Here is a 24,293-nt window from a genome sequence, read left to right as displayed (position 1 = left end):
TTGTAGCACCTTAACAGAGTTCAACTGCTATCAAACACCATTTCAAAAGCTGTTTCAACTTGCCAATTCAATTTCTTCAATAGTGTCATTCAATTCTTAAAAGAGGCTAAGAGCAGGAAGCTATTGTTTCTTCATATTGTATATGTACCACATTTGCTGCATTATAATTTGAGAATGAGACACAAAATGACTATGTTTTCTGTGATGTGGGATTGTTGCAGATGAAGGAGATGAAATACACCAGGTGAGGCCAGCTGTCTGTCATTATCACCACCTCTTCATTGTAATAACAGCATTTTCAGGCCAAGTGTCAGGAAAAGAGGATTCAATTCAGGGGAGTAGAGTAAGTTGTATGTTGTAAGATATTGTTTATGTTATCATTGGGTAAGTGGTGCTAATACTTACTTCTGTCATAGAGTAGCTTTACCTGTATCATGCTCATTGTACTCACTGACGTTGTGTCGCTTTGGACAAGAGTGGCTACTAAATTCTACATGATTGATAGAAGGCAATGTACTGTTATGCCTTTTAGTTAAGATGCTAGTGTCCATACTTGGTGGGCTGGGCAAGGAGGGAGTTGTTGTGCAGGCGGAAGCAGGGGAAGCTGTTGAAGGTGCCAGGCTCCATGGACACTCCTGATACATGTCCATACAGACCCTCCACCAGGCCAAACATCTCCATCATCCTGAAACCTGCAGCCACAACATAAACAACCATGAGTTGGTTTAAAAGCAGACATGTCCATGCACAGTACTACTGACAAGTAAAAATAATATTTTTTTAAATTGTGACTGGCTCTGTTTTCATCATGATTTCTCAATTCTGAACTTCTACTTCTTATCGTTAAGATATTCTGACTTACATGTGCACTCGGAAAGAGGCCATTTTACTTAGTCTTAAGTCCAGAGTTTGCACTTATCTGATGTGCACTTAGCAGGAGTCAACTGTACTGTACCTGTCCAGTCTACAGTGATTTTGTGCATAACAGTTATACTGGGGTCATAACTAGTCAACGGGTATGAGAATAGAGAGGTCTTGACTGTGCCCTGTGTGCCAGGACACATGAATAAGTAAGTATGCTCCAGTCTCTAACCTGGCAAGGTACTGCCACTCATCGCCACTGAAGGACAAGCTGAAAGACAAAACATTTATGTCATTGCATGGATAAAATGCACACAATAATATGCCCCCTGTGCTTTTATATGACAGATTTAGATTGTGCTCCTGTAGGACTCACTGGCAGTGGCAGCCTCACAAACAAAAGTGACCAGCTTTTCCTCAATTTTCTTGAAGGCGTCTAAATCATCCACAAAGAAAACGTGTCTCTCGCTGGGCTTGCTGGCGATGCTCACCAGCTCCCCGTAGTCCGCATCCGCAAAACCAATGGCAAAAACAATGTACCCTGTGAAGAAGTTAAGCATACAGTATTGCCAATAGTGTGTTATGTACATACCTAACTAAAACATTTTGTTGGATTAACATATACAGACACTTTTTTTGTGTTGTAGAATGTTCTTTTCATGTACCACAATCTATTCAATGAAATTATTGCATTATGTGCCTCACCTTCCATCTGCATCTCTTTGGAGACCTTGTTGACATCATCCTGAGAGCGCCCGTCAGTCAACACCACCAGTACTTTGGGGATGCCCCTCCGGACACCTCCTCCCACTGTGAAGATGGTGTCTTTCACATGCCGGATGGCTAGCCCTACAGTAAGAGAATTAGAGGGAGGGATGGAGGGAGAGAAAGAGAGAGGGAGAATAGGAGGGGAAGATAAAGAAAGGAGTTACACTCAAAGCGATATCGACAGCAGGATATAGCCAGGCTCCTTGGTAGAGGATCGTGGTGTTGGGTTATCAGTATCACTGCAAAAATATTCAGCAACAACACATTTTCTTCGTTATTATTCCCACCCCACCTGCAACAATACACATTACACACAAATACAGCATATTCAAAGGAGAAAACAATGCAACAATTAGCATTACCAAGCGGACTTCTTCGTTGCACCCGTTTGAAAAAAAACAAAACATTGTTAGATGAATGCATTATCGCTTCCCTTGGGGATCCACTGATTAATGACAGCATCTCACTGTTCTTCGGAAGCTGGGCTTGATTACTCCGGCCTGCTTGATTACAATGACTGATTATTTTTCAGCAGGTTACAAAAGGAAAGTCAATAAAGGGTATTTCTGTTCATCTGGCATCTACAGCTGTCTCAATGGGATTCAGTCATCCTGTTAATTTACTGTTATGGTAGTCCATTTAGACATAAAAAAAAGAAAAGAAAAAGGAAATTAAAGGGAAACTCCAAAATATTTCTACTTCATATTCATCATTTCCAGCACCACCCCAACATCAACATATGTCAAAATGGTGCGTTTCTATGTTTTGTCGTAAACAGGAAGATAAGTGTTTCCAATGACTTCATCGGTGTGCGTCGTGTGATTTTGACCAATTGTGAGTAAGTATGTACTACTAATTACCTACTAATTGTCTACTAATTGGTTGATGATGTCATTGGCAACACTTATCTTCCTCTATTTTGTTTTACTACAAAACATAGAAACGTGCCATTTTCACATATGTTGATGTTGGGGTGGTGCTGGAGATGTTGAATATGAAGTCGATTTTTTTTAAGTTTCCCGTTAAAGTATGCATCAGAGTAATACTATGAAACACACCATGGTAGAGAGTGAATAAGGTTTGACAAAGGTTTGCCTTGATGGTCAAAACATTGTTTTTAATATAGTGAATAAGGCCCGATGTCCACTTGCCTGTCTTGGTGTTCCCTCCCTTATAGGAGATGCGGTTAATGGCCTCTAGCAGCCTCTCCTTATTGTCGTACGAGTTAAGTTTGAACTCGGTTCTGGCATCGTCACTGAACTGGACAATGGACACCTGATGGGAGAAAGATATTTTGAGTTCAATTGAAAATGTGGCATTTCAGAGTTTTGTGTGTGTGTGTGCATGTGTGCGTGTGTGTATGGGGGGAGGGGGGGGTGTAGTAAATGAGTGGACTAATAATGGACAGCATAAATGTATTGTTCATAAAAGCACACGTGACACATAGTCAAACATAGGTGTTCCAAGACCATTTATGACAATTTATTTGAGTATATCACTTCCAAGATGAAGTAAAATACTGTACAGATGTAGGATCGTAATTTAAGCTAGTTTGGTACAGCAGGAAAATAATCCTGCAGCAACAGGAAATAGGAAGTATTATGTGGACTATAATTAATGGACATTTTTGTAGAGATTGATACAAATTACAAGGGAAAATCAAATCTGAAATGTCAAATTCAGAAGCCTTTTTAAACCTCAAATACACCATAAGTTTTATATTTCCTGGATTGCAGGAAAGTTCTCCTGCAACAGGGTGATCCAATTAAGATCCCACATCTGTAAGTGCTAGCTGGCCACAGGACCATTGGTTAGTCAATATCTACCTGAGTACCATCTGGTCCAATAATGTCGAGGGCTCCTGTGGTGCTGTACAGGAAGCGGATGATTTTCAGGAAGTTGTCATCCCCGATGCTCCAGGAGCCGTCCACTAGAAATGCCAGGTCTGCCTTGGCCGCCTTGCAAACTGTCAGGTGAGAAAAAGGGAGAGAGAGGAGAGAGAAAGAGAGAAGTACATAAAAGTAAGCGCAGGGAGGATGAAGAATGTTGAGATGAGGAAAGAGGGGAGAGGGATGAGGAGTGAGAAAAGGAGAAGATGAGAGGGTAGAGATGGGAAGAGTGAGAGAAATTAGTACACAAACAGAGAAAGAGACAGAGGGAGACAGAAAAGGACATTTACATTTCCAAGCCAATTAGAACATGCTCTTATCAAGAGCAATTTAAATTCAGTGCATACAAAAAGAGTTCTGATAGAGAGCATATATAGAGGTAATACAAACGGATACTAGCCTCAGCAAGCAGCAGTGGAAGAATCACAATGGAGAGTGAAGAGAGCGTTCTCTTTCTCCACAGTTTACGAGAGAGGAGCTGTGATGATTGGCAATTATCTCAACAACTTCCCTCTCTAATACCAGGGCCAGCCAGGGTCAGATTGACCAGTATAACACCTAAGTTCCTGTTGTTTGCTTTCGTTTTTTGTTCTGTTCTGCGATTTTCAAAGGAACCAAAGATAATAACCAAGTTGCTAGTATGTGGGATGCAAAGTAAACTAAAAGTTGCATTTGTTGATATTTCCTATGCCAACAATAACAATAATAAAAAAATGATTTACAGGCTTTAAAATGGACTTGGTCTGAGTTCCAACAGAGAGGGGAGTGAGTTTTTAATTAACTTTTACAAAACTCATCCCAGAAAACTGCTAAAATGATTGTTCTCAAAAATGGCAAATAAAGGTAAACATTTACTTATTTTCTACATGTTATATCTTCAGATAATATTATGTTGCATGTGTTTGTTGGAGAATTGTAAACTCTGAAATATTCTGACTTGATACAAGACTGTAACACAAGTTCCGGCTTACAGTATTATCTCAGACTCAAAAGCTCATAATGGGACCCTTTTTGGGAGTCTGAAAAGATTTGTGATTATTCCAAAAGCACATTAAACAGCTTTACTATCGTTTAAGATGTCTGTAGTCATGACTGCAATAGACACTGCGTATATGAACTTATATTAGATTCACAAATTTGTGTCAGGAGTCATTTGACGTTTGAATGTCAGTCAGGGGCCGGTTGAAAATTGACCCAGCAACTTGACAGAATGATTTCCATGGTAACTGCCTGTTCTGAGGGCTCTCTGATTTACCTTCAATATCTTTAGTCCTGACTGCGCTAGTGCTCGTTATTCCATTGGGGGCATTGCCTGGAAGCCAAAGCCCTTCGAATTTCCTTGAGCACCAGACAAAATGATGTTAAGGTCAATGCCACTCAAAGTGAGTTGCACACAAATACATGTGCAATAATCTACCATAGGGGATATCTCTACAGTATATGTTCGCCAATGCCTGGTGACTTGTGAGCATTCGGTTGCAAAATGGCTACGATACACCACCCAGGTAGATGTTTACAGTGGTGGTGGACAGTATGAGTTCCCTTTATCCCATTTAGGTACATGAAGTGCTTTGAGACCAAGCCAAAAGCACTATAGCTTACTAAATAAAATACAGACCAGAAGTATTTCTCTCCAGCAGCCCACCCAAGACATTACTAAGGAAAACACTGATGACATAAGTGCTGGTCACCATATAGGAATGGAGTGGAAATACCCTCTTATTAGAAGAGTGCACCACAATAGGGCCCACAGGTATTTGTTAACAACAGGCCTTTTGTCTTACCTTCCTTGACTGAGGGTATACTGGGAGGAGCGGTCGTGGTGGGTGGTCTGGTGGGTGCCGGGGTGGGAACAGGGACTGCATGAAAGCAATGACATAAGACACACACAAATCATTATAACATCCTTATTACATGTCTATGTCACCTCACCTGACAAACATGCTTGGTGAGGCTTTCATTTACAGTAAAAAAAAATCCTCACACAGAAGATCCCTCATTGATACTACCATCAAACATAATATATATAATCAGTCGGATGGTAGAAGAATCAGAAGGAATTAAGAGAGTAAATCTGAGATGGTAGCTTATGCTTAGAAGCATGCTGAGTTTATGATTAAGTTACCCATGTAATTTTCTAGCTTGATCACTACCAGCAGCGGTAGTCAAATTGAAATGAATTGTACCGTTTTTTTCTAGCTCAGAAACCCTGCTGAAAACCACATAGACTTTATCGCCATAGTAATTCAGCTACCTCAAACTGGGAATTACTTTTGATGGCAGCCTGGGGAAACGCAGGGCAATTTAAAAAGGCCTTTAAACTGTAATCTGTATCAAAACAAAGCTATAAATTGGTGTCTAAACTCAACGGAAATCAACTCAATGCAAACAAATTCCTGGTCGGTTGGACAGAGTGCCTTGATTACTGTTGTGCGTTGGCCACAGACTCAATCACAATTCACTCCTAATCAAATCAAATATTATTGGTCATATACACATAGTTAGCAGATGTTATTAATGCGAGTGTAGCGAAATGCTTGTGGTTCTAGATCCGACAGTGCAGGGAGGAATTAAAGTGCCTCACAGGAGACTAATAATGTTGTGAAAATGTTGTGATTGTCTGTAAATCATGCAGCCGTATGTTTGGTTTGGATAATCTTCTAAGAATGTTGCTACAGTCTAGAAGGAATAATGTTTAGTACAAGCATGTTCTCAGTGTTGGTCCATGTGGAGGAATGTGTCAATTGTTCTTAGGCTTCTTATCAGCTTCCTGTGGACTGATGTTGTAACTAATGTTATCACAACATTGTGACAATGTTGTAACTATGCTGTGAGAATAGTATGTAGCAAGTTGGTTGTAGTAGTACTGTATGTCGCATGTAGAGTAAAGAATACTAAGCATCTATACCAGGGGTAGGCAACTAGATTCAGACACTGGTCGTTTTTTGTCGGAAAGAATGGTCGGAGGGCCGGAACATAATTCTAATAAGTTGTACACTGCAAATTGACCACAACGAAGCCCAAAAAGAGATTGTATTTCAAAATAACTATAATTTCATACCGAGATTACATTGAGACACAATCATATACGTCTATTTTTTTTATTTGTGGTGATGGGGGTCATGATAGGGGCTGCACCAAATGATTGATATATTATAATAAATGACTATGCTTATGTTGTATTAATAGAAGGGGAAGGGCTATAAGACCCCCCTCCCCCCCCACTACATTTATAGGGTCCTGGACCACAGATTAGCAATACAGTGGGGCAAAAAAGTATTTAGTCAGCCACCAATTGTGCAAGTTCTCCCACTTAAAAAGATGAGAGAGGCCTGTAATTTTCATCATAGGTACGCTTCAACTATGACCGAAAGAATTAGGGAAAAAAATCCAGAAAATCACATTGTAGGATTTTTAATGAATTTATTTGCAAATTATGGTGGAAAATAAGTATTTGGTCAATACCAAAAGTTTCTCAATACTTTGTTATATACCCTTTGTTGGCAATGACAGAGGTCAAACGTTTTCTGTAAGTCTTCACAAGGTTTTCACACACTGTTGCTGGTATTTTGGCCCATTCCTCCATGCAGATCTCCTCTAGAGCAGTGATGTTTTGGGGCTGTTGCTGGGCAACACGGACTTTCAACTCCCTCCAAAGATTTTCTATGGGGTTGAGATCTGGAGACTGGCTAGGCCACTCCAGGACCTTGAAATGCTTCTTACGAAGCCACTCCTTCGTTGCCCAGGCGGCGTGTTTGGGATCATTGTCATGCTGAAAGACCCAGCCACATTTCATCTTCAATGCCCTTGCTGAAGGAAGGAGGTTTTCACTCAAAATCTCACGTTACATGGCCCCATTCATTCATTCCTTTACACGGATCAGTCGTCCTGGTCCCTTTGCAGAAAAACAGCCTCAAAGCATGATGTTTCCACCCCCATGCTTCACAGTAGGTATGGTGTTCATTGGATGTAACTCCAAACACGACGAGTTGAGTTTTTACCAAAAAGTTATATTTTGGTTTCATCTGACCATGACATTCTCCCAATCTTCTTCTGGATCATCCAAATGCTCTCTAGCAAACTTCAGACGGGCCTGGACATGTACTGGCTTAAGCAGGGGGACACGTCTGGCACTGCAAGATTTTGAGTCCCTGGCGGCGTAGTGTGTTACTGATGGTAGGCTTTGTTACTTTGGTCCCAGCTCTCTGCAGGTCATTCACTAGGTCCCTCCGTGTGGTTCTGGGATTTTTGCTCACCGTTCTTGTGATCATTTTGACCCCACGAGGTGAGATCTTGCGTGGAGCCCCAGATCGAGGGAGATTATCAGTGGTCTTGTATGTCTTCCGTTTCCTAATAATTGCTCCCACAGTGGATTTCTTCAAACCAAGCTGCTTACCTATTGCAGATTCAGTCTTCCCAGCCTGGTGCAGGTCTACAATTTTGTTTCTGGTGTCCTTTGACAGCTCTTTGGTCTTGGCCATAGTGGAGTTGAGTGTAACTGTTTGAGGTTGTGGACAGGTGTCTTTTATACTGATAACAAGTTCAAACAGGTGCCATTAATACAGGTAATGAGTGGAGGACAGAGGAGCCTCTTAAAGAAGAAGTTACAGGTCTGTGAGAGCCAGAAATCTTGCTTGTTTGTTGGTGACCAAATACTTATTTTCCACCATAATTTGCAAATAAATTCATTAAAAATCCTACAATGTGATTTTCTGGATTTTTTTTCTCATTTTGTCTGTCATAGTTGAAGTGTTCCTATGATGACAATTACAGGCCTCTCTCATCTTTTTAAGTGGGAGAACTTGCACAATTGGTGGCTGACTAAATACTTTTTTGCCCCACTGTATATCCATTATAAGGTTTAATACTGTTCCACAGTTCTTTTCTAGTCTCTGCCTCTTATAGAAACGGTCTGAGCAGATGTGTGAGCCATTGCGGTCAAAACTGGGTGTCTGTGAGAAAGCGCGTCAAGTCTAAAAGAGATAGACACAGACCCCTGCAGGGGAGTAAATAGATAAGAGACGAGTCAGACATACCACTGTAAGCCACACGTGAATCGAAAATTACTGCCGAGCCCTTAGAAAACACTGGACAATTGTTTTCCCCTACAAGTTTGTATAACTGTATATGCATGGGTTTGGTCTCATGACTAGAAGGTGTTGATGTAGGCAGTTACATCACTAGGGGTTGACTGCAAGTATATTAAAGCAACTTTGACATGTTTTCTTTTGCAGAACTTACTCTGAAACATACGTGCTGTGTTTCCGTTGTCAACTTCTGTCTGCAATTGCATTAATAAAGGTTTGATTGATTTACTTAAAGAAGATATTGTCTGACTGCTGATTTCATTTCAAGCCAATGATGGACAAGAAACAAGGAACCTACCCAGACAGCGGGGATACTTAGGAATAGATTTCGTAAATGAAACACATTTTTAGCTGGTGATTTTACAGTCTTTGTTTTTATTTACTAAACACTTTGGGGGGCCAAAATACATTTTGGGTGCCAGTTATGGCCCGCGAGCTGCCTGTTGCCAACCCCTAAGCTAGAATGTTGAGGCCGGGCGACAGCGACAGGTCTTTACAGTGGTGATGTTGGAACATATGTTGTCACAATATTGTCACAATATCGTAAGAAACCTTTCTGAGCATAGTAGCAAGTCGGTTGTAGGGCTATCGTAGAGTGTACACTAAGCAGCCATTGAAGAGAACACCTACAGGTCTTCTCTGTGGTGGAGACTGCAGGTCCCTCTGTATCCTGGAGTTGGGCGTACACACTGATCTTGTACTGCGTGTTAGCTGTCAGGTCATTGAAGCAGTGCCGGGTGGTTCCTCCTCCCAGTCTTGCCTCCTGCTTATATCCATCTAAAATGAAGACAGAATTACCATCACATACTGTACATAGTTTACCACTAGTTACCATCACAATCAATGCTGTTGTCATTAGCAGGAGCATGTTCACCATAGAAATGTAAGTAATGAATTCCAATTCTTAGAATTCCAATTCAAAGATGTCCACATTCTATTGTACAACCTCTCTTCCAGGGTTTGGGTCTACCATATTTCTTTAAAGGGATAAGCCGGGATTTTAGCAGAGGCCCTTTATCTATTTCCCCAGAGTCAGATGAACTCGTGGATAAAAAAATGTATGTCTCTGTGTCCAGTATGAAGGAAGTTAGACATTGTTTCGCGAGCCAATGCTAACTAGCGTTAACGAAATTAGTGGAAGTCTATGGGTCTCTAGCAAAGCAAGCTGGTAGATACACATAGACATTTCAGTCATTGAACTAACGCTAGCTAGCATTGGCTCGGAAAACTACCTCTAACTTCCTTCATACTGGACACAGAGACATAACATCTGACAGTGCATTCGGAAAGTAGTCAGACCCCTTGACCTTTTTCTAAATTTTGTTACATTACAGCCTTATTCTAAAACAGATTAAATTGTAGTTTTTTTCTCATTGATCTACACACATTACCCCATAATGGCAAAGCAAATACAGGTTTTTAGAAATGTTTGCAAATAAAAAATTTGGCAGCGATTACAGCCTCGAGTCTTCTTGGGTATCTAAGATGGCACCGACAGAGAGGGCTGCCTCGCTTCTTGCTCTTAGGAAACTGTTAGTCGAGAATTATCTGTCAATTGAATGATTAGAATATTCTGCCCTGAAACATAATTGTATGGAAATAATTAGAACTTATAAAATCATAGTCAATAAATGTGTAGTCCTAGTCAGAATTAGGGTAAAACAATATGTCTTTATGGTATTTTAAAACACAGACTGTCTGAGCTCGGTGCTGACCTGACTAGAGATTTTGGAGAGAACGGGGAGTACGTCTCAAGGACAAGGTCACTAATCTCTGTCGGCTGGGTAGTGAGACAGTGTGTGCGTAGCAGGACATTGTGTGTGTCTGTTTGTGTGTATGTGTGTGCGTATGGTTGTGTGTATGTGTGTGCGTGCGTATGAAGTCAGTATAAAATGAATTGCTTTGTACTGTGCAAGCCAGAACGTTCCCGTGAATAAACCTTTTTGACTATTTTAGCTGGGCCTCCGTCTGTTTCATTCGACCAGGATCTTACAAATTCTGGTTTGCAGACTGAGAGTAATATCATTAAATTGGGTTATGTACCTGGAGAACATAATTCTCTTATCAGAAACTTTACAGTATTTCGTTTTTCAAATGTATTATTTCTTACATTTTAAGCCAGGAAAATGTTTTGTGTTATTTCATACAGCCGGGAAGAACTATTGGATATCGGAGCGGTGGTAACTCACCAGCACTGCCAGCATTACAACCAGGAATATGACTTTCCCAAAGCAGATCCTTTGTTCGCACCCCGCAGGGCAATTTAACTGATTCCAGAAACTGACCAAAAACAATGCCAGCGGAGGAGAGGTACTCGAAGTGGTCTTCTAGTCCGATTTAGGAGGCACACACCACCCACCGCTTCCGAGTATATTACTCGCTAATTTTTAGTCTCTGGATAATAAAGTTGATGAGCTCAGGGTGAGGGTCTCTTTCCAGAGAGACATCAGGGATTGTAACATACTCTGCTTCATGGAAACATGGCTCTTTCGGGATATACTGTATGAAGGGCGGGGGTGTATGTTTCATGATTAACGATGGTGTAATTGTGATAACATACCGCACAAGAAAATGTGGACCGTATTATCACCGTATTATCTTTGGTTATAGTCACGGCCGTGTATATCACCCCTCAAGCTGATACCATGACGGCCCTCAAAGAACTCCACTGGACTTTATGCAAACTGGAAACCACATAACCTGAGGCTGCATTTATTGTAGCTGGGGATTTTAACCATGCAAATTTGAGAAAATGTCTGCCGAAGTTCTATCAACATATCGACTGTAGTACTTGCGCTGCTGCAACACTCGACCACTGTTACTCCAACTTCTGACATGCCTACAAGCCCCCCCCCCCCCGACCTCCTTTTGGCAAATCAGTTGTACCCACTGTGACTATTAAAACCTACCCTAACCAGAAACCGTGGATAGATGGAAACATTCGCGCAAAACTAAAAGTGCGAACCACTGCATTTAACCTCTCTGACCAAGGTCCTTCTCCCCCGATCGCTCAGTTTGGCCAGGCGGTCAGCTCTAGGAAGAGTCTTTGGTGGTTCCAAAGTTCTTCCATTTAAAAATTATCCAATCAAGTTGTAGAAACATCTCAATGGTGGAAACAGGATGCACCTGAGCTCAATTTCGAGTCTCATAGCAAATGGTCTGAATAAATATGTAAATAATTTCAGTAAACATTTTTTTAAATATATTTACATAAAACATTTTAAACCTGTTTGCCCTTTGTTCATTATGGGATAATGTGTGTAGATTGATGAGATTTTGTATTTTATTTAATCCAGTTGTAACGGCGTTCTTCGTTTGTCGAAAGAGAGTCGGACCGAAATGCAGCGTGTTGGTTACTCATGTTTTTAATATAACAAATGACGATACATGAAATAACAAAAACAACAAACGGAACGTGAAAAACCTATACAGCCTGTCTGGTGAACACTAACACAGAGACAGGAACAATCACCCACGAAATACAAAGTGAAACCCAGGCTACCTAAATACGGTTCCCAATCAGAGACAACGAGAATCACCTGACTCTGATTGAGAACCGCCTCAGGCAGCCAAACCTATGTAACACACACCCCTAATCAGCCACAATCCCAATAACTAAAAAACCCCACTAAGAATTACAACAAACAATAAACCCATGTCACACCCTGGCCTGACCAACTAATTAACTAAAACACAAAATACTAAGACCAAGGCGTGACACCAGTTTAGAATAAGACTGCAATGTAAACAACATTTGGAAAAAGTGAAGAGGTGTCACGCCTTGACCTGAGATGTCTCTGTTTTCCTTATATTTTGTTTAGGTCAGGGTGTGACTAGGGTGGGTACGCTAGTTTTGTATTGTCTAGGATTTCTGTATTGTCTAGGGTTTTTGTATGTCAGGGTTTTGTAGGTCAAGGGTTTTTTGTAATTCTATGTTGGCCTGATATGGTTCCCAATCAGAGACAGCTGTTTATCGTTGTCTCTGATTGGGGATCATATTTAGATAGCCATTTCCCTTTGGTGTTTGTGGAATCTTGTCTATGTGTAGTTGCCTGTCAGCACTCGTTTGTATAGCTTCACGTTTCGTTTTGTTATTTTGTTAGTTTGTTCAGTGTTTTATTCTTTAAATAATAAGAATGTACGCATACCACGCTGCGCCTTGGTCCGATCCTTATAACGAATGTGACAAGGGGTCTGAATACTTTCAGAATGCACTGTAGATAAAGGGCCTAATTGCAAAAATCCCAAAGTATCCCTTTAAGCATCAAGTAAATATCAATATCTGAGCGTGACACAAGTGAAGCATCTTCTGAATTGGAGGACTAGTATTATTACAGCCATAATGACAGATGATACCAGGGTACAGTTGGCATATTTTGTAATCACTGACAATGTAGCCGAGTAATACATAGAACTTAAAGGTGGTTAGATTCTGACAAAGTAACAGCCTATTTACAAACACATTCTATTCAGTAATTTCCAATGACTACTGTGTCAAAAAGCACAGAGCTGAATATGCACACAGTATTAGCACCTATTGAACATACTAAAGCTGTGTCTTAAACATGTATCAAGACCTGTGCCTCTTACACAAACTGTGGGGGTTATTCAAAAATCTGTCAACTCAAGCGGTGGCCTTAATCTGAATAGAATCTCATTATTAGGTCTCCTGTATAGGTGGCGGGCTCATTTCTCACCCCATAATTTTTTTATTTCGGAATGTTCCCCTTAAGGCCTCAATTCAAGCCATTTTCCAACATACACCGAGGTGGTATTTTCTCTGGGTAATTATATATTTATCTAGCCATCATAAATCCTAATTTGGGCTAATGCCGGCTGATAGATGTAATATTTCAGGAGCTCCCAAAGGTAATGCTGCGAAATTGCAATGTGCGAAATGCTACATGATAATAATGAAGTTTTGGTCTCAGTGTTAAACTTGATGAATTGCTTGCATTATTTCCCTATCTGACAGATTATACTCATATTTGGATCGACACAGCATTGATGTGACATAGACATTTTAAATGTTCTATAACTGAAATATTGTCACGCCCTGACCTGAGTATTCTTTGTTTTCTTTATATATTTTGGTTAGGTCAGGTTGTGATGAGGGTGGTATGTGTGTTTTTGTCTCATCTAGGGTTTTTTCACTGTCTAGGGGTTTTGTAGATTTATGGGGTTGTTTCCATCTAGGTGTTTATGTAGGTCTATGGTTGCCTACATTGGTTCTCAATTAGAGGTAGGTGTTTATCGTTGTCTCTGATTGGGAACCATATTTAGGCAGCCATCTTCTTTGGGTTCTTTGGGTATTTTGTGGGTTATTGCCTATGTTATGTTGCATGTTAGCACAGTGTTCATTAGCAGTCACGGCCGGTTGTTGTTTTGTTAGTTTGTTCAGTGTACTTCGTGTTTTTTCGTCATCCGTTCAACTATGCATTCACGCTGCGCTTTGGTCTACTCCATATGACGATCGTGACAAATATTCCACCTGTTGCACTAAATGTTAACTGTATATTAGGAGAAATTTTAATTGGATGTCATTAATTGGCTAGAATTAGATGAATGCCAGGTTCTCATTAATTCAGGACTTATGTCGTATAATCCTATGGAAGGGCATACAATATAGAATTTAGACCAATTTGAGGGCATTAAAACTTCTCATAAACTTTAAATATCTATTTAGGACTACGGCACTGACTGAGTAGCAAACTCTCACTTTGACATCAGGTTTAATTTCACTTCCAGACACCCACCCACACTGACAGTTGGTTGGAAGTCTCACGTCTGTGAAGTGATAATTATTACTTAGAAGGAAAAAGGCTCCGAGAATATTTTCCTGAATATAATTGTTTTGCCTAATAATGTGCTACTTCGATGCAAATTCAGTATCTAGTTAACTACAATCTGGAACAAAAGTGTCTGGAACTCCCTGTCAGAGCACGTTGAACAAGAAACCCAATTGTTTTTCTTTCTCATCCTAACATTTTCAAAAATGAGGTGCAATTACGGTCATCCGCATAACAAGTACAGTGCCTTGGGAAAGTATTCAGACCCCTTGACATTTTCCACATTTGTTACGTAACAGCCTTAACAGCAATCTACACACAACACCCTATAACGACAAAGTGAAAACAGGTTTTAGACATTTTTGGCATATGTATTAAACCTAAAAAACAAAAATACCGTATTTACATACGTATTGAGACCCTTTGCTATGAGACTCGAAACTGAGCTCAGGTGCATCCTGTTTTCATTGATCATCCTTGAGATGTTTCTACAACATGATTGAAGTCCACCTGTGGTAAATTCAATTAATGGGACATGATTTAGAAAGGCACATACCTTTCTATATAAGGTCCCACAGTTGACAGCGTATGTCAGAGCAAAAACAATGTCATGAGTCAAAGGAATTGTCCGTAGAGCTCTGAGACAGGATTGTGTCAAGGCACAGATCTGGGGAAGGGTACAAAAAAATGTCTGCAGCATTGAAGGTCCTCAAGAACACAGTGGCCTCCATCATTCGTAAATGGAAGAAGTTTAGAACCATCAAGACTCTTCCTAGAGCTTGCCACCCGGCTAAACTGAGCAATCGGGGGAGAAGGGCCTTGGTCAGGAAGGTGACCAAGAACCCAATGGTCACTCTGACAGAGCTCTAGAGTTCCTCTGTGGAGAAGGGAGAACCTTCCAGAAGGACAACCATCTCTCCAGCACTCCACCAATCAGACCTTTATCGTAGAGTGGCCAGACAAAAGCCACTCCTCAGTAAAAGGCACATGACAGCCCGCTTGGAGCTTGCCAATAGCCACCTAAAGACTCTCAGACCATGAGAAACAAGAATCTCTGGTCTGATGAAACCAAGATTGAACTCTTTGGCCTGAATGCCAAGCGTCATGTCTGGAGGAAACCTGGCACCTTCCCTACGGTGAAGCATGGTGGTGGTAGCAGCATGCTGTGGGGATGTAAGCACACTGACAAAGACAACGCAATCTCTGAATGTCCTTGAGTGGCCCAGGTAAAAAAGCCTGTACTTGAACCCGATCTAACATCTCTGGAGAGACCTGAAAATAGCTGTGTAGCAATGCTCAGCATCCAATCTGACAGAGCTTGAGAGGATCTACAGAGAAGAATGGGAAAAACTCCCCAAATAGAGGTGTGCCAAGCTTGTAGTGTCATACCCAAGAATACACGAGGCTGTAACCACTGCCAAAGGTGCTTCAACAAAGTACTGTGTAAAGGGTCTGAATACTTATGTAAATGTGATTGCAGTTTTTTTATGTTTTTGCTTCGTCATTATCGGGTATCGTGTGTAGATTAATGAGGGAAACAAACTATTTAAACAATTTTCGAAATAGGCTTTAACCATACAAAAAATCAAAGGGTCTGAATAGTTTCGAATGCACTGTATATCTTGTCCCCACTCACACTTGGCTAGCCATCGTTCACTTTTTTAACTATAGTATATGTAAATGTCAAATCAGCTCACCTTTTTAAAAGCCTTATAGGCCTACTGTACTCTATATGACTCTAAACCAAAACTCTAACCCCAAATACTAGCCCCTGTACCAAACCTGTACAGTCTGTCCTACTGATGTTATATTTTATGCTTTATACTGCATATAATATAGCATAATATACTGTAACTGTCACACCCTGACCTTAGTGTTCTTTGTTTTCCTTGTTATTTTGGTTAGGTCAGGGTGTGACATGGGTGCTGTATGTGTTTTCCTTGTCTAGGGGTTTTGTTTGTTTATGGGGCTGTTTCCTTTCTAGGTGTTTATTAAGTCTATGGCTGTTTCCTTTCTAGGTGTTTATTAAGTCTATGGTTGCCTAGATTGGTTCTCAATTAGAGGCAGGTGCTTATCGTTGTCTCTGATTGGGAACCATATTTAGGCAGCCATGTTCTTTGAGTATTTTGGTGGGTGATTATTTCCTGTGTCAGTGTTTGTGCCACACGGGACTGTTTCGTTGCCAGTTCACTTTTTTGTTTTGTATTTGTGTTCATGTTGAGTTTTCTTATTAAATACCATGGACACTTACCACGCCGCATATTGGTCCGATCCTTGTTTCACCTCTTCAGAGGAAGAGGAGGAAATCTGCCGTGACAATAACATGGTATATCACAGCATTTGAATAATGTTACAAATGACTATCCCCCAGTTCCTTATTCAGTTATGTTGAGATGTGTGAAATCTCTGTCAGGATTACAAGTGAATCCTCCTCCTGGCAGGCTTCCGTGTCCCGACCGTGATTCCCTGCCAGGAGCATAAATCCTGACCGGGATCACGTGGATTTTAGGGGTGAGCTGACAGCCTTATCCACATGGAGACGTGTGGCCGCATGGTAATCACCTCCTTCCACTAGAGTGGCTGTGTCAGTATGTGGGAATACCAATGTGGATTTGGTTGCATATACTGTACTGTACAGTGTAAGTCTGCACACAGCATTGTTAATGCTAAATTATAATTATTTAGCCTATTTGGCCTATTTATTGCCTTACCTACCTACTCCTCTGTACATAGATTTTTCTATTGTGTTATTGACTGTACGTTTGTTTATGTGTAACTCTATGTTGTTGTTTGTGTCGCACTGCTTTGCTTTATCTTGGCCAGGTCGCAGTTGTAAATGAGAACTTGTTCTCAACTAGCCTACCTGGTTAAATAAAGGTGAAATAAAAAAATTAAAATACTGTCAAGGAGAGGGTGTGGATATTTTCCTGCCACGACAAATTACTTGCTTTTAGTAAGCTCAATACCATAAACAAACTGTTGTTGGTTCAAAAGGCACAGGGAAGTTGATAATAGTGTATGTTTGTGTGGTGCTCGGTACTCACTGAGCAGCGACTCGATGACCACACGGTACAGAGTGGCGTGGCGGTGGGCACCCCACTGGGCACACACGCTGGTCATCCTCACCTGGTAGGTGTTCAGATTGGTCACTCCAAGGTACACTGTGACAGAGAGAGACAGGCACATTATTACTGTAATAGATCCACCACATCACACTGGAAACCATACCACTCCTCTGAAGGAGATACATAGTGTGCGCATGGATGCCAGATCTGCCTCTGCTTGAGCCAACTCCTTTGTTGTTGTCCTGCATGTGGCAGATGCACCATATCATACTGGAACCCATTTCACAACGGGCCTAATACTGAAAAGCATGTCTATGGATCAGTATCCAGTAGACTGTAATGCTATACTGCAACATATTGGATTGTAATCTTGTCATCGTGACTTGACTTTAACGAGAGCAGTGACGGTAAAAACACCAGTGATAAAATGATACAGCACAAGACCTGCATATCCTTAACGATACCGAGCAGATATTTACCGTCAGGCAGTACATCTATCGCCACACAGCATATGTCTCCATTTGAGTTGGACTCTAAATATATGGAGCCTTGGCTTCAGTAACCCACGCATGCATTTTTCATTGCGTAAAAGTTATTTTGAGAGTTGAAATATGGTGCCGGTATGTTACTCCTAACGATCAACAGTACAAACCATTTATGCAAATATATGCATGCATTTCTTAATCTCATTATTGCGTGCTGCTATGGGTTTGAATATTTCAGTGGGACAGTACAGTTTCATTCCAAAACGCTACATATCCATTTTCAGAAATGTTAGTAAATTTAGGTTTTATTGTTTAAAGAAAATATGAAAAAGATTGGTATGTTTTTTCACTATTTAATCATGGCATGTTGTTCAATGACAGACATGTATTCGTTTAAAATCTATCACTTGATGGTTTCATTTCAGAGAGACAAATTACGTTTTTTTTGCTAAATGCTATATATCCGCCTCACTCTCAGAGAAATAAGTAGTACAGCTATGTTTTACAGAGTCAAATGTAACAAATAACTACATTTTTAACAAAGAAATGTACAAATTATACATTTGTGACATCAATATTTACATTTTAAACTAATAATAATAACTCAATACAGTAATATGAGATTTGTATCTATAACATTTGCATTTGACAATGTTGTCATTTAACAAAGGTTCTTATCGAGATCGACTTACAGTAAGTGCATTTATCCTCCAATAGCTAAGGGAGACAACCACATATCACAGTTAAATATATAGGAGGCGAACATTGCATCCAGCTAAACAATGGATATATAGCGTTCTGCAAAAAAACTAACATTTTACTACACATTTAAAATATATGCATCAAAATCTGAGAACAGTTATATTTTACACACACATGAAAGTACTCATAAGCAGTCATTTCTAAGGAAAAAACACAAATGTGAAAAATTGGTGGATTAGTGTTTTGGGGAGTAAATTTTGTCCATGGTTTGTACTGAGAGTCACAAAAACAAATTTACCCACAACTGTTTGGTAAATAATCTCATATGCATACCTTGGATCATGCAAATTTCACAATGCATATGACTAAATTCACAATGTTTAAGGTAGACTGCGTTACATATTACATAACATAAAATATAGCCATTCATTAACATTCACAACACAACTATATTTAAAAATAACAGTAAGACAAGGAGATCTTGAACATGACATTGAGCCATCCCCATTTTCTCTTATTATAGTGCCGTGTTCATTAACATGCTCACTGTATGTCAGTCAGGCATCAAACTCCACCCAAGAGACACCCCTATCCTGATGGCTATATTGCTATCTATGCCCTTCAAAATCGCGTGCTACCCAAGCGTGCTTTGCTTAATTATTATGCACAAGGTGATAGCGTAGTCTTAACGCAAACGAATACAAGTCTCTAGTCTCCACTCCTCCCTACAATCTGATTATCTGGGAGCTGCCAGCTCTAATAAGACAATGATCTCTGTTACAGTGCTGAGTCGCTGACACTGGTACTACATTAGGCACGCATGCCTGGCCACTTGATATCATTGTGGCGTCTTCAGTCTCTGATGGAGTGAAGCTATGCTACTCAATAATTCACACTGACTCAGACAGTTCTAGTCAACCTACAGGGGCGGCAGGTGGTCTAGAGGTTAGGAGCTTTGGCCCAGTAACTGAAAGGTTTCTGGTTCGAATCCCTGAGCCAAATAGGTGAAAAATGTGTTGACGTGCCCTTGAGCAAGGCACTGAACCCTAATCACTCTGGCTAAATGTAGAGAGGGGTCTAACTCAACCTTACATTGGATTGGAAAGAAGATGATGACTAACGAAAGTGGTATAATATCTAAAAATGTCATTATTTGATGTAAATTGTCTTGTTTCTGATGAGCGATCAATGTGACCAAAAATCTTGTAGTAAGTATTAAACTGTTTAGTATAAAGGTTTGTTATGTTCTGTAGGCATGAAGAGGATAAGTAAGTAAGTAATTATGCAGTTACAGTATACACAGTGTCCATTCTGGAGTCCCGTTCTACCTGGAGGCGCTGAGTTAAATAAGTTAAATAAGTTGAATTATCGATTCATTAACTGTTTATTATGCAAAGTATCCATTCTCAAGTCCCATTCTACCTGGGGCTAGTCTACTCACATGTCCTGGCCTTGCCGGTGAGGGTCTCGCTGGAGCCGGTAGTGTAGGAGGCGATGACCCTGACGCCGTACTCAGTACCGCTCATCAGGTTCAGGATCAGCATGGTGTTCACGTCCTCGCCCACAAAGGTCTCCAAAGCAGGCCCCGGAGCTGTGGAGAAGAGAGGTATGTGTGTGTGTGTGTTTGAGAGAGACAGCTCACATTCACTACCACACATACAACAGCACACTGCTTGCAGAACTCGTAGGCTACTCTCGCCTAAGGAGCATTTAAAACATTATTGATTTTTTTTCAGCTGTCCGTGATTGCATGAATTTCATGAATACTGCATCGTATTAATGGTGGAGTGGAGTTGAGTGTAGTGGCTTGTCAGTCAGAAAACAGCTTTAAACATAATTGTGTGGAAAGTTTTAAATATGTTTTGTGTCAATGCGGTTTTGCCCTCAATAGCATGATAGGTATTTCTCTGTTAATAAGCATTTTGTGCTTAGAATGTGATGAATTGGACAGATCACATGTGAATAGGATCACAAGCGTAGAAGGGGGCCCAGAAGATTATCCTTTGTAGTTAACAAAATATATTGAATGAGGATTCATGCACTTTTTCACTGTGTGTGTGCAGTAGTAGTAGCAGTAATATTAGTAATAGTACTAGTAGTGATAGTAGTAGTAATAATAGTAGTAATAGTAGTAGAAGGAGTACTGATAGTAGTACTAGTACTAGTAGTTGTAGTAGTACTAGTAGTAGTAGTAGTAGTAGTAGGAGTACTGATAGTAGTAGTAATAGTAGTACTAGTAGTAGTGATAGTAATAGTAATAAAAGTAGTAGTAATATACTAATAATAGTAGTAATAGCAGTAGTAGTAGTAGTGATAGTAGTAGTAATAGTAGTAGTAGTGATAGTAGTAGTAGTAGTAATATACTAATAGTAATAGTAATATTAGTAATAGTATTAGTAGGAGTACTGATAGTTGTAGTAGTACTAGTATTAGTAGTGATAGTAGTAATACTAGTAGTAGTAATAGTAGTAGTAGTAATAGTACTAGTACTAGTAGTAATAGTAGTAGTAGGAGTACTGATAGTAGTAGTACTAGTAGTAATATTACTAGTAGTAGTACTGATAGTAGTAGGAGTACTGATAGTAGTAGTAATAGTAGTATTATTACTAGTAATAGTGGTGACATTAGTAGTAATATTAATAGTAGTAGTAGTAATGGTAGTAGTAGTAGTAGTAGTAGTAGTAGTAGTAGTAGTAGTAGTACTAGTAGTGATAGTAGTAGTAGTAAAATACTAATAGTAGTAATAGTAATAGTAGGAGTACTGATAGTAGTAGTAGTAACAGCAGTAGTGGTACTAGTAGTAGTAGTAGTGATAGTAGTAATAATAGTAGTAGTAGTAATAGACCAATGGTAGTAGCAGAAGTAATAACAGCAATAGCAATAGTAGTAATAGTAATAGTAGCACTAGTAATAGTAGTATTAATAGAAGCAGTAATAGTAATTGTGGTAGTAGTAATAGTAGTAGTAATAGTAGTAGTAGTAGGAGTACCGATCGTAGTAGTAATAGTAGTTGTAGTACTAGTAGTAGTAGTAGTAGTAGTAGTAGTAGTGATAATACTAGTAATATTAGTATTAGTAATAGTAGTGGTAGTAGTAGTAGTAGTAATAGTACTAGTACTAGTAGTGGTAGTAATAGTAGTAGTAGGAGTACTGATAGTAGTAGTACTAGTAGTAATATTAGTAGTGGTAGTAATAGTAATAGTATTAGTAATAGTAGTAGTAGTAGTAGTAGTAGTAGTAATAGTACTAGTACTAGTAGTGGTAGTAATAGTAGTAGTAGGAGTACTGATAGTAGTAGTACTAGTAGTAATATTAGTAGTGGTAGTAATAGTAATAGTATTAGTAATAGTAGTAGTAGTAGTAGTAGTAGTAATAGTACTAGTACGAGTAGTGGTAGTAATAGTAGTAGTAGGAGTACTGATAGTAGTAGTACTAGTAGTAATATTACTAGTAGTAGTATTGATAGTAGTAGTAATAATAGTAGGAGTACTGATAGTAGTAGTAATAGTAGTATTATTACTAGTAATAGTAGTGACATTAGTAGTAATATTAATAGTAGTAGTAGTAATGGTAGTAGTAGTAGTAGCAGTAGTAGTAATAGTAGTAGTAGTACTAGTAGTGATAGTAGTAGTAGTAAAATACTAATAGTAGTAATAGTAGGAGTACTGATAGTAGTAGTAACAGCAGTAGTGGTACTAGTAGTAGTAGTAGTAGTAGTAGTGATAGTAGTAATAATAGTAGTAGTAGTAGTAGTAATAGACCAATGGTAGTAGCATCAATAATAGTAGTAATAACAGCAATAGTAGTAATAGTAATAGTAGTACTAGTAATAATAGTAGTAGTAGTAATAGTAGTAGTAGCAGTAATAGTAATTGTGGTAGTAGTAACAATAGTAATAGTAGCAGTAATAGTAGCAGTAGTAGTAATAGTAATAGTTGTAGTAAAAGTGGTAGTAGCAATAGTAGTAGTAGTAGTAGTAGTAGTAATAGTAGTAATAGCAGTAGTAGTAGTAAAATTAGTAGTAATAATAGTAGTAGTAATAGTAGTAGTAGTAAAAGGAAGAGATGGACCGTATAATATATGCTTTAATAATCAGTATACATAATGTAGGGTTTATGTGGGTAAGATGGGCTGTCTTTAGAAATAATCAGTACTGTGTGTGTGGGGGGGGGCATGAATGTGTGTGTACATACCAGAGATGGGTTTGTAGACGACTCTATAGCCCATAGTGGGGGATGGGGGTGTGTCCCAGGTGATACGGAAGCGGTTGTACCATTCCTCCGACACTCTCAGGTTCCTAGGAGCAGACAGTGGCACTGCAGGATGAATGAAAGAAGAGATGGATAGGTGGGAAATAAGTATTGAGACATGAGACAGATAGATATAGGGAGAGTTAAATGGAAAAAGAACAAAAGAGACAGACAGAAAGTTAGAGAGAGAGATAGAGGTATAGAATGAGTGAGCGATGGACAGAGAGAGAGAACAGAACTCACTCAGTAATAAGGTACAGTAAGGTACAGTTATGAATTGTAGATGAGAAACTCTGCGTACATATGAGTCACTCCATCCTCCTGTCCTAAAAAGAGAAGCACACTGGGGAGTTCTTAAACTAAACACGATACATGTCTGATGGGCTTTAAGATTACTAACTTTTTGAGTCAGACTCACAGCATTGGACTGAATTACAACTGGATTCAGTAGAGCATGACTTCTCCAGACCTGTTCCATACAGTACAAATCATTCACACACACACATACATATACACACACACACATATTCAATGTGACATTGTTGTTTGAGGGATTGCCTCATTTTTCATTCTTAAAGTGGACAATACATTTCAAATTGGTGTCCAGGGACTGTTCTTTTCAGAGCAGGGAAAATAATCAGTAACTACTCATGTAAGCTTTTTAGGAAGATAAAGAATGAAAATGTGAATTCCATTCAAAAATGTTTGTTAATGATGTGAGTGCTTTCAGCTTCTGACAACCACCAGGGGCGGGCTGCTGGCCATGTTGACTCCAATGCTTCCCACTGTTGTGTCAAGTTGGCTGGATGTCCTTTGGGTGGTGGATCGTTCTTGATACACACGGGAGACTGTTAAGTGTAAGAACCCAGCAGCATTTAAGTTCTTGACACACTCAAACCGGTGTGCCTGGCACCTACTACCATACCCCGTTCAAAGACACTTACATATTTTGTCTTGCACATTCACGCTATGAATGGCATACATACACAACCCATGTCTCAATTGTCTCAAGGCTTAAAAATCCTTCCTTAACCTGTCTCCTCCCCTTCATCTACATTGATTGAAGTTGATTTAACAGGTGACATCAATAAGGGATCATAGCTTTCACCTGGATTAATTTAGTCAGTCTATGTCATGGAAATAGCAGGTGTTCTTAATGTTTTGTACACTCAGTGTGCAAAGAGCGTGCAGAGCTGTCATCAAAACAAAACGTGGCTATTTTGAAGAATGATTTGTTTAACACTTATTTGGTTACTACATTATTCCATATGTGTTATTTCATAGTTTTGATGTCTTCACTATTATTCTACAATGTAGAAAATCGTAAAAATAAAGAAAACCCCTGGAATGAGTAGATGTATCCAAACTTTTGACTGGTACTGTATATCTCAGAGTCC

The 24,293-nt window shown here is 39.6% G+C and overlaps 1 protein-coding gene across 3 annotated transcripts in view; it reads right to left on the bottom strand.

Annotated features, from left to right (window-relative positions):
* Positions 1 to 24,293, bottom strand: part of LOC135549942 (collagen alpha-1(XIV) chain-like) — a 96,999-nt gene that overhangs the window by 28,057 nt on the left and 44,649 nt on the right. For all 3 annotated transcript variants that reach the window (XM_064980342.1, XM_064980343.1, XM_064980344.1), the window contains exons 20-30: positions 22,840 to 22,962; positions 20,088 to 20,237; positions 17,439 to 17,555; positions 9,236 to 9,382; positions 5,303 to 5,377; positions 3,456 to 3,595; positions 2,781 to 2,904; positions 1,567 to 1,710; positions 1,238 to 1,402; positions 1,094 to 1,132; positions 554 to 692 (exon numbers count right to left, since the gene is read on the bottom strand). In XM_064980342.1, the coding sequence (XP_064836414.1) occupies positions 554 to 692; positions 1,094 to 1,132; positions 1,238 to 1,402; positions 1,567 to 1,710; positions 2,781 to 2,904; positions 3,456 to 3,595; positions 5,303 to 5,377; positions 9,236 to 9,382; positions 17,439 to 17,555; positions 20,088 to 20,237; positions 22,840 to 22,962 (1,363 nt within the window). The remainder of the gene's footprint in view (positions 1 to 553; positions 693 to 1,093; positions 1,133 to 1,237; positions 1,403 to 1,566; positions 1,711 to 2,780; positions 2,905 to 3,455; positions 3,596 to 5,302; positions 5,378 to 9,235; positions 9,383 to 17,438; positions 17,556 to 20,087; positions 20,238 to 22,839; positions 22,963 to 24,293) is intronic.

This window comes from Oncorhynchus masou, chromosome 12, assembly GCF_036934945.1.
Source record: "Oncorhynchus masou masou isolate Uvic2021 chromosome 12, UVic_Omas_1.1, whole genome shotgun sequence".
Classification (NCBI taxonomy): Eukaryota; Metazoa; Chordata; class Actinopteri; order Salmoniformes; family Salmonidae; genus Oncorhynchus; species Oncorhynchus masou.
The sequence above is the reverse complement of the archived record's forward strand: the minus strand, read 5'-3'. Positions and strand labels throughout refer to the sequence as shown.